The sequence below is a fragment of the Pteropus vampyrus genome, unplaced genomic scaffold (assembly GCF_000151845.1).
Source record: "Pteropus vampyrus isolate Shadow unplaced genomic scaffold, Pvam_2.0 Scaffold230, whole genome shotgun sequence".
Lineage (NCBI taxonomy): Eukaryota > Metazoa > Chordata > Mammalia > Chiroptera > Pteropodidae > Pteropus > Pteropus vampyrus.
The window spans coordinates 865,394-876,698 of NW_011889011.1; the positions used below are offsets into that span (position 1 = coordinate 865,394).

At 44.8% G+C, this 11,305-nt stretch overlaps 1 protein-coding gene across 1 annotated transcript in view; it reads left to right on the forward strand.

Moving 5' to 3' along the window:
- Nucleotides 1–11,305, forward strand: part of PRKN (parkin RBR E3 ubiquitin protein ligase) — an 899,371-nt gene that overhangs the window by 326,454 nt on the left and 561,612 nt on the right. Inside the window, exon 5 of the mRNA XM_011373769.1 lies at nucleotides 2,510–2,593. Within this exon, the coding sequence (XP_011372071.1) occupies nucleotides 2,510–2,593 (84 nt within the window). The remainder of the gene's footprint in view (nucleotides 1–2,509; nucleotides 2,594–11,305) is intronic.

Genomic DNA, 11,305 nt, shown 5'->3' on the forward strand with positions numbered 1-11,305 from the left:
GTCAGGGAGGTGCGGGTGTCATTTCCTTCTGTCTCTCTGATTTCAGTGCATTCGTCATTTCTATCAAGCGGGTATAAGCACCTGTTTAACAGTTAAATACGCAGACGGCCTTGTGACGAGAGGCGACAGCACGCCAGGAGAGGGTGCTTGTCCCCTCCCCCAGCTCCGCCATCGCCTTCCAGTTTCAACATCCGCATCTCGACTTTTTATCGTCCACGCTGCGTAACCGAGATATTTGGTTGCGTAACACGAATTAATAGCGCGATTGTAAGGTTGTGTGCCACGGGGCTGTTTGCACCGTTGTGCCCCAGCGGGTTGTAGGTGGGGACCCCACACTTAGATGTGCAAGGAGAACGGAATTCCTCATCCCCCACAATGGCCGTGAGCTTCCCCATGACCCCTGACCCTTCTGTGTAGCAAGGAGAACATGTCCTTGGTGATCGATCACATGTCACTGGGTCGTGGGACACGTTCGGCGATTCGCTGGCGGGACCTAGGACTCCGTGTGTAGTCAGACATGGGGGGAAGGCTCATCGCAGGGGAAGGCACAGCGCAGAGGGGAGGCGCGCGAGTGACGTCCGGAGGACGTCAGGTTCCCAAGAGACTTCTCCCACTGCAGCCACGTGGGACGCGCGTCTTCCTCCAGCTTCCGGCTGCCACCGCCCAGGGATTTTGGTGGGGGCTGGCCATTGTGCACCCCAACCGAGAGCTTCCAGGTAGAGCGGGTAGGAAGGTGTTCGGCATAAACCACGTTGTCTGCAGACATTTTAGATGCTGCAGACCCTCTGCATCAGCAGGAAAACTGGGGGGGGAAGGCACCCCCCGAACTCAGACTCCCAGACAGCACCTCAAAAATAACTTATACGGGGGGAAGGCACCCCCCGAACTCAGACTCCCAGACAGCAGCCCCGCTGAGGGCCAGCGCATCCGGCCAGCTTCAGCGGGGGCTTTCGGTTTCATGAACGTGTGTTTGAAATGTAGCCGTTTTCGAGGTCGGGTTTACACAGCCTCTGTCGAAGTTCAGCTTCGTCTCTTTGAGGCAGACGTGAGCCTCCCTGTTCGCCTCCCTGTTCGCCTCTGCCCCCCGTCCTCCTCTGAGGCAGCGTGCGTGTGCGTGTTGTGTTGACGTAGGGAGGGGGCGAGCACTCCGTGGACGTGTCCGCGTGGCCGGGGCCCCGTCGGCCTCCCACATTTTCGCTGGTTTCTGTGGCAGGGTTTCTGTGGCGGCCACTTGGTCTGGATCGCGGAGTGGGAGGTCCTGGTGCTGACCGGTAGTGACCCATTTCCCTCCTGATGTGGACCTCTGATGTCCTTGGTAGTAAAATCATGGCAGCCGCTGCCTCTTGTCCTAGCCTTGCTGGGGCACTGGCTGGGCGCCTGCTCTCGAAATGCAACAGGCACCTCCCTCCTGCCCCGCTCCCCGCCAGGTACCCACACACCCAGCTCTCATGGGACTCCCTCCCTGAGTCACAGCTGTGGTTGGGACCAAGGCTGGGCCGCTCTCCACTTTCCCTCAAGCTGGCTGGCATCCCTCTGAACTCAGACGCCTCCCAGGCATGTAAGGAGACTTGGCAACTCTCTGAGTACCCCCAAATCACTTTGACCATTGTCCCACTTAATGGGCTAGGTAGAGGATTGTGGGTTGAAATCTTTCCCTCCAGGCTTTGAAGGTATTGCTGCTACTTTAAAATTCTATTTTGACTCTTGTTTCCAGTAGCTGATCTGACATTTCTTTCTAGAAGATTTCAGGATCTCCTGTTTATAAAAATTTAACTTCATGAAAGTTTAACTTCTTCTGTGTTCACTGCTCCAGGTGTCACTCTGCCCTCTCTGCCTTCTGCCTTTTCTGTGCTTGCGACCTCTCAGCCTCCCTGTGGTCCTGCAGGGCACAGAGGCCTCTCCTCTGCTGCAGCCTCTTGCAGATTTCCAGAAAAGAGCGGAAATCTCTTCTTGGCCAGTGCTGTCTTCTCATTGGGATTATAAGTTTGCTAGTTTCTAAGCGTGTTTCTCACAGTGCCTCAGGAGAGAGAGGCGGGAGATGTGCCTGCTCAGCATGCCACCTGTGACAGGCCTGCCACCTCCTCAAGTTCCGCTGCTGCCCCCACGAGTCCTCTTGAGTGAAATTTGCATATGTGCTCATTTAAAAGTCATCCGTTGTAATTACGGTGAATTTAAGAATATTATTTAAGTTTTTTAAAAGTTAAATTGAACCGTAGGGGCTGTACCAGATGTGAATGACTGTACTAGATGTGAATGACCTACGTGTTTGCAGCAATATGTAAATATCATCTTAGTATATTTACGAAAATAGTCCTGACCTACTGGATCCCCCAAAGGGTCTTGAGGACTCCCTGGGTCTGTGCATCATCCTTTGAAAATCATTGGCATACACGTTAATTTCATCATCATTTTACAATATAAGTAGACAAATTTTAGAAGCTGTGTTAGGGAGAACATTCGGATTACAATTCGTGCACCCAGGATATGTGTGTTTTTTATTTCCTCAAAGGGCCCGTCTTGCTGGGACGATGTCTTGATCCCGAACCGGATGAGTGGTGAATGCCAGTCCCCACACTGCCCTGGGACCACCGCAGTGAGTAGCTGGTCAAGTCCAGTCCTTTAATTATGATGTCTTCAGTGTTGACTAGGAAATTACAGTGGAGATAAAAACGCTAACCGACTTCTCTTCTGTCTGATAATACTCACCAAAAGCGCTATCGGATTCAAAGTGTTTATAATATTTACCAAGAATTCTGCCCATGTTAGTACCCTTCAGTGACACTTCCTAAAGACTTAGCCACTTTGGGTGACTATGTTAAAACATGACAATTTAAACTCCTTACAAAGCGATATTCGTGGATTATACGGAAGAACCAGTTCAGAGTCTGGCAAAATAAAATAACAAAGATGTAGTGTTAATTTTTTTCTAATTCCGTGATAGTTTATATTTATATTCTATATCATTCAAAACTACTTTTTTGCTTTATCTCTTTCTGCCTTTCCTTAGCAGTTTTCTGACACGGTGGTCTGTTAGAAAATCTAGCATGGGTTACCAGATATACACTTGAATTGCCACCACCTGTCCTCTGCAGTCCCTCGTATGCTTGCAAATGGACGCCGTGCATTTCATACAGAGCATATATTTTTTGAAAGAGACCCTGAGTACTTAAGTTATTTTTAAAATAATTTTATTATTATGGTCATGTTTGTAATTTGTAATTGTTATACTTTTTGCCTCGGAAATCCCTGGGTCCATCATAATCTGATTGTATGTATTTCCTGAGCTGTAAATCCTGTGACAATGCCAACACAAATATCGGTGGTAGTTCACAAACTGTCACAGCCAGCTGGCAGTTAATACCTTCTCTAAGGAACAAAGTCTGTCGATAGCAACAGGTACAGTGTTTGGGCCAGGGTCATTGGCGTGCCTTCCTTCCAACCTACTGGATGATCGCAAAGATACCGAGGTAGCAGCAAGCAGCGTAATAGTCACTTTCCATCAAACTAGGGCTGGGGACCTTGACCAGATTTTTGTTAATGCACATCTCAAAGAAAAATAATGACTTGTATGTCATTCACAGACATCGAGCGTAATACAGTCTTATAAGTTTATTACTGGGATGAAATTAAAGTGCATATATCTTATAGGGGAGAATTCTTAAGTATAATTGTATATGCTTGTATAAAGTATAATAGTTATGTAGTATAGTGTACATAACAGGCAGATGTAATTTCATTTAATAACAGTGATAGATCCGTATCCTTTGGCATGTATAACGTTACAGTCTCTGTACCATCGTTACAGGAATGTGAGGTCCCTTGAAAACCTCCCTCCATCACTACAGTCTGACTGCCTCTCATGTACCTTGATATTAATTGGCGAGGTTCAGTTTCAGCAGAATAGACAATTTTGCATCTTTAAAATCCAACCTAAAATCAGTCTAAGCGGGAGACTGTGTCATGTGGGGTTGAAAATCATGGCCTTTGCTTGTTGAATATTTAGCTTATTTAGATATAAATACATAGAATTCAGTATAAATTAAGTTAGAATATAGTTCTATTTTGGTGAGCACAGTGACCAAACTTATACCCTCAAAAATAACTTATACCCTCAAAAATAACTTATACCCTCAAAAATAACTTGTACCCTTTCACTTAGACCCTTAAAAATCTGGATTAAACTGCACACATGTATTTTTAAAAGATTGGCTGTGCTTACAACAAGGTAAAAAACAGTTTACGTGCTAAAAATCAAGAGAAGGCTGAACTTCAGAGAGGAAAATGTATAAACTGCAGCCACTGACCACGGGGGACAAAGCCTCAGATTGGGTAGACAGGCCTGAGATCACAGCTGGGTTTAAGGTGTCATCGAAGTGAAAGTTGAAACTTACGCAGAGTCCTGGTAAAGCCAGCACCCTCACTGGGTCAGCTGGCGAGGGAGGTGCCAGGAGTCATTGCCTGTTCTGTTCACTCTGCGTGGAGCTAGAAATGTTACCCCTTCACATCTATAAGCACGAACCTACCTTTACCTGAATTTGAGGCCCGTCAGTACTCACTCTATCTGTGTGGCAGGTGAAGGCCTGAGTCTAGGATCTTGTTTGAAGTGGTGGTGCCAGGAACTGAGCTGAAACTTACCCAAAACCTCCAAGAAAGCTGGTGCACTCAACTGGGTCCTCAAATACTTCCTTCAGAAAATGTTTCAAGGAGCATGAGAAAAATCATGAATGAAAACAAGCCATCATAGATGAGGGAGAGTGAGCAGAGATCAAACTTGAAATGAATGGAGGGAATGTAAGTGTGCTTAATGTTTTTAAAAAGTGAAGCACATATAACACATGATTAAAAAACAAAAGACTATCAGTGGTATCCAATCATGTTAAAGATTAAACACACACAAGCGTGCATGCACACACTAACACAAGAAATTCCAGATTTAAACATTATAATTGACACAAAACTTACTAAATGGGTTAAATAGCAGATAAGAAAGGTAAAAGAGAAGTTTTTGGCTTCGATCTGAAATTCGACCTGCTAAAATGACTCCAAGTGTAGCCAGAAAACATAACAGATTTAAAATATAAAAGAGAAGCTAAACAACATGGAGGACAGAATAAGAAATCTCAAATATTGGCGTACCAGAAGAAGATAGAATGAAATATTGAAAGAGATAATGAAGCAGAACTTTCCACCATTTCTCAGACTTAAGAATCCAAATGAATCTCAAGGAATAAAATGAAAGGCCAAACCAAATCAATCATACAGAGATTGCAGAAGTCAGAGAAGTTCTAAAGGCAGCTGGAATGAAGAAGACTGATTATCTGTCCACAAGTGACAACTGGATATTTAATGAACCAGCATTGATGTTGGAAGACACATGACAGAGGAACAATTCAGAATGGTGAAAGAAAATAATGTTAAGCTAAAACTGCATTTAAGAAAATCTTTTGAAAACAAAGGGCGAGAACAACAGAAAAGAGATCTTCAGGCAAACTCAAGAAATGTACCGCCATCTAAACCTTTCAAATATTTTGAAACTAAACATTTTGGAAAGAAAGAAAATAATCCCAGAAGGAAGGCTTGACATTCGAGAAGGAATGGTGGAAAAAAAATGTGGCTAAACCTAAACAGAATATAACAATCAGCACGATTATATTTGATTTCTGATCATACTTATAAAGACTGAATATAGTTACTGGACGATATTGCAGGTAAGCACGGAGCAGGAAGTTAAAGCATTCTAGCATCTTTGTATTTTTCACCAAAAAGTCAAGATATTCACTAAAATTAAAGTTGTTTTTGGTACATGCATATTCATAGCAGCTTTGTTTGTAACAGCCAAAAATGGAAACAACGCACACGTCCAGCCACAGGTGACTTGGCGAACAAACGGTGTAGGCATGAATAGATAGGACAGGACAACTGGCACGTGCGCAGACGGGATGGCTGTCAAATGACCGTGCTTGCTGAAAGAAACCGAACAAACAGAGAAAGGAGACACTGCGTGATTCCGTCTATGTGAAATTCTGGAAAACGCAAACAATCCAGAAAATGTATCCCAGTTATCTAGGAATTGGGCAGACGCAAGCAGCAGCCAGTGAAAGGGACTTAAACACGTCCGAGGAACCTTTTGGGGTGAGAAATTGTTCATGATCTTAAGTGTGATGTTGGCTTCACGGTTGTATATAATCGGCAAAACTTACCACATTTATACATGTGCCGTTTATTTGGTGTTAACGGCACCCCAATTAAGCTGTAGGAGAAATGGTGCCAATATGTGAGCTCCTCCCGAAAGGCCGCGAGCTCAGGCCACTCAATCGTGGCCTCCCTGCCAGTGGCCCTTCCCTCATGCACACGCTCTGGCCACGGCCTGGGACACGGCTTTCTTTCCACTGTTGGGCAGATGCAGAGTCCCCACAGAGGGAGGGAGCCCCACGACACCCTGGCCACTCAGGGACCACAGACACCTCCCCGGCCCAGGGGGAGGTCTGCGCCCAGCATTAGCTCTGCATTCCTGGCAAGGTTCTTTCTGCGGAGCCCGTGGGGGAGCCACGTGAGCGAGCCCACAGGGGCCAGGGGTCACTCCCCGCTCCCACGGGGCCCTGAGGTGCTGCCGCTGGCACTCAGCAGCTGGCAGCCAGCCGTTTCTATGCTCAACTCATCCCAGCGGGACACCCACGATGAAATGTGATGTGCGCTGAAGCCTCCGTTACCCCACGGTGCAGGGCAGACTGAGGCGGTGGCTCCCGAGAAGGCGATTCCTGGGCTGGCTGAAGCCATTACCGCTGTCACGCGCAGACACAAACAGACCCACGAAGCAAGGGAACCTTGCCTAGAGGCTGCCAGCAGATGCCCATCAGGGCCCCCTAGCCACGCTGGGCCAGTTCTGCACCTAATGCAGTCACAGGCAAGGGAGATGGGGACCACCCTCTTCGACGGTGTCCGGGTGGCTGCCGTACCTGTCAGCTCAGCCAGGGTGCCAAGCAGCGGCGGCTCCGCCGTAGGTCATGGGGTCAGACAGCTGTGCCCAGGGCAGACCAGGAAGGGCAGCGTAGACCCTGAGGAGCTTGCACAGAGCTTGCACATGTGGATCTTGTGAGCTTGTCCCAGGCTGTGGGTGCTCCGTGCGTGGCCGAATCCGACCCGAGGCCTTCTCCCAGAGGCGCCTCTCCTGGGGCTGTGGAGCGAGCATACTCTCGATGGCGCAAACTGCCACGTGCAGATCTGCTGGAAATGTCTCACGTCAGCTGCCTTGGTAAATCGGTGTGACGGGTGCCGCAGAAGCTACAGATGGGGCCCTGCCCACATTCGCAGCCTCCTGAATCCGTGTCCCGGGGCGGCTTCCTGCCTCTGAAGGGGCATCGCTCTGGCTCCAGGCTCCCTCATCTGCACTGCACCCCTTTGTGATTTTTCTAGTAGGAAATGAGGGCTGCCTGTCCTCAAAGGCTTCTCTGAACCCCGTGAATCTGTGGCTTCAAGGCTGGCCCTCAGTGCTTGGGCCACGCATTCGTTGTCCACACCCATGTGTCCTCACCACACACACCCCTGCTGCGTGAGCACGGAGGGCCGGGGGCCAAGTATGAAGCTGCCCAGCGCACAGCACAGCAGACGCCTGAGTCGAGGAGCCCCTCTTCTCCCAGGGGAACATGCCCTCCAGGTCACAGGGCCCTGTGCTGGGTTCCTCATGGGACCTCAGGCTGGGGGCCGTCTAGGAAGTAATCCCTTGTGATTTCCTGGAAACAGTTCCTGGCCCAGTGAGATGCTGGGTCTAGCTGGTGTCACCATAGACCCTTTTAGCTAAAGATGCATTTGAATTGTCTAGGATAACCATCTAAGGGATTGAAATAAAATACAGATGCCAAGTTATTACCAAAAAAAAAGGAGAATGAAGATAGAAATGGGACAAATAGCACATACACCGTACAAAATGATAGAAATATAAACAGTACTGTGATTAAACGTAAGTGTCCTAACTGAAGTTTAAGAGACAAAGATTCTTAGACTGAATTAAAAGAAGAAAATCCAGTTTTATTCAAGTTACAAAAGATGTAAGAACAAAGCCATTGAAATAAAAGAATGGAGAATGATATGCTGGACAAATATTAACTAAAAGAAAGCTATTCGAACTATTTAAATTGTATATGAAATAGATTTTTAGGGCGAAAGGGAAGCATTACTAAAACAAAATGGTGGCTCTCTAGGTTTTAATAAAAGTTTCAATAACCTGGAAAGATGTAATAGTTTGAAAATTGTATGATCTTAGTAACATGGACTCAAAACACATTAAGAACAGTTTTTGGAATCAACAACTCATATGAATAAATTTCCCACAAAGATGAGAGGTCGTAAGGTGACTCCTCGAGGGGCTGAGAGCTCCTGCAGTACAAACTCAGGAAAGATGTAGCCGGTTAACGCAGGGAGCAGGTGGCATCGTGGGTGCTGCACCTGGCTGTGGCAGGCTACCCGCCCCACCCCCTTTTTTTTCAGACAAATACGCAGCATTTCAGCAATTGATTGTGTTTAGGACATTCAGACATTTAAATATCACTAACAAAAACATAACCATAAAAAAATCTCTTAAACATGGAAATTCAATGAACTTAGTCAATAAGAAAAAAAATCCAAATGAAATTATGAGATCGAGCAACAATGAAAATATACCGTATATCAAATTTTTGGGAGATGTACCTGAATTAATATTTAAAGGGAGTATTGAATACTGAATAAGTATTTAAAGGACCATAAACGATTACTTTTATTTAAAAAAAAGAAGATAACATTTTTAAACGCTGTTTTAGAAGGCAGAAAAAGAAATCGTCATATCCAGCTATTTTTTCTCCCATAGCTAATGAACACTAAATAAATGTTGGTTAAATAAATGAACTGGAGGTATGTGTGCCCCTGACTGACAGTGGCAGCGGCTGGCATAGGGGCTCAGTGTGAGACGTTAGTTCCTTAATCACTTCTCTTAAAACCGTTTTTTCTGGCTTGCATTTTTACAATGCAGCCAAATACAAACCATGACTCCTGTATTTTCTAAAGCTTTTTGTTTCTTAAGGAAGTGAGAAGATAGGCATTTTTAAGTAGTTTATCATACTTAAGTTTGTAGGGTATTTTTAATTTTTGACAGTATTTTGTACACTGTATATTATATTCTCATAAAGAAGCTTAATTTCCATCACTTGTATAAAATGAATATGCATATACTTAAAATTCAAAATGGCAGGGTTTCTGATGTATTCTTAATTAATGTTTATGTACTTAAAGATAATCTAACTAGATCATTTGAAATAGCAGTAAAATTTAACCTTGGTTTTTAGGAGTACAAATATAAACTTGACCTTTAGACAGAGAACTCTGAACCTAATTCGGTTTTACACTAATCACTGTCATCCTAGGAAGGGACATAGCATTAGTTCTGAAAGCCATCTTACTTTTTATGTAAAGAATTTTCTAGTAAACTCAAAGGGTATATGCTTGAGAATAAAAGAGTTGAAAAATCAATTTGGGTTTTCTCCATTAGTGAAATTAATTCAACTCCGGATATGACATAAGCCTTTAAATTTTCTGTGTAAATCTTCATTTTATATTTCACCCATGAAACAATGCAGATCGTTGTGTTGGGACGCGTGCTGGGGGTATGTGCCTTATTTGCACACGCATAGGCCAAGGCAACCTCAGAAGTCCTGTCCTCTACACATTATTCCTGAGTTTCAGATTATGACTTCTAAAAATGCACCTGCCCCGGCCATCCAGCACTCCCCACAAAGACCCTTGGTAACAAGGGCATCCTCAGCCCACTGTGGGACCGTCACCTTCCCCTCACACCTGGCATTTGGGCAGCAGGGGTTAGGATAAGGACGTCGTCCCAGTATAAAAAAAGAAAAAACATTAAATCCTGCCTCTCATAGTTTATTTGTGCTTCTGTAATAAAAGGGTGTAAACTAAGTGGCTTATAAACAACACGCATTTGTTTCTCCCAGTTCTAAAGGCTGGGGGTCCAAGGTCAAGGCGCCGACAGATTCGCCGTCCGGAGAGAACCCTCCTCCTAGTTCACAGACAGCAGGCGCCCTGTGGTGGAGGGATGAGGGAGCACTCCAGGGTCCTTCATGAGGACGCTAATTTCAGTCCTGAGGACGCCCAGTGCTCTCACATCTGATCCCTCCTCAAGGCCCCACCTCCAACACCGTCACTCAGCGATTAGGTTCCAGCATAGGAGTTTGACAGGAGGGACAGGGCGGGGACACAAACATTCAGACCGTAGAGATCTTCAAAGTAGTAAATGACCATGGTCATTGTTTTTATTCTTGTTGAGGGGTGTTGGTTTTACTACTTAACACTCTGTAACATACATTATACTTTAGATTTTTGAGAATATCTACCAGAAGTTCCATGTAAAATAATATAGTATTTTCTTTAGATTATTTGATTTTGACAGGAGTTGAAGTCTTACTAGAATTTTTTTTTCTTATCAGAAACAGCTGTATAAGACCTCTTAAAATAACTCAAAGATTTATTTTAAATGAAATTAGATACTAAAAGCTATCCCCTGAAGTATAATAAATAATAAATAACGTTGTTATTACTCAATGTAATAAATGAAGAGATTTCATCTTACTCCACATGTAATTTATTTCTTGCATTTTCCCCTAGTTGGGCTCAGTGCATGTCACCTGGGACATTAATTTGAATAAAAAGTTAATATTCATAGTCTCTATCGCAGATTTTATCTTTTTGGGAGATGTTGACTAAAATAAAATGAATAATAGATAAGAGTCACCTAATATGAGCGATTTTCATGTATAGGGTATTTGCATATTTTATTTTCAAAAAGTTTCTTATTAACGTTTTAGCTTAATGAAATGAATCTCAAAGGGATCTGTGTTTCTTTTTATTGTTGTTTTAGATGTGAATTGGCATCTCACAAAATGAGACTCGCGGGTTTCTCAGGATGATTTTCTGGGATAAACAATATGTTCTTTTCCCGCATCTAATATTAGTGAAAGGTTGGCTTCTATTTGTTTCAAAGAGAAGATCTCAGGTTGACCAGTTGTCGCAGAGAGAGTCACGAGTGACAGCTTTTATTTGCAAGATGTAGAAGGAGCTGTGGGCTCTCAGTCTCGTGTTGCTTAGCTCCTGTGCCCAGCGCAGTAACCGGCGTGAGTAAAGGCATCTCCACATGCGTGTCTGTGGCTTCCAAGGGCCACACGTGATCTCAGAGGGCAGCCGGCGCTTACAGGTGGAGGGTGGGGACCGAAAACAGAAGGAAAAGAGGGAAGAGCACAGGCACGTCCCTGTCATTCTGCCC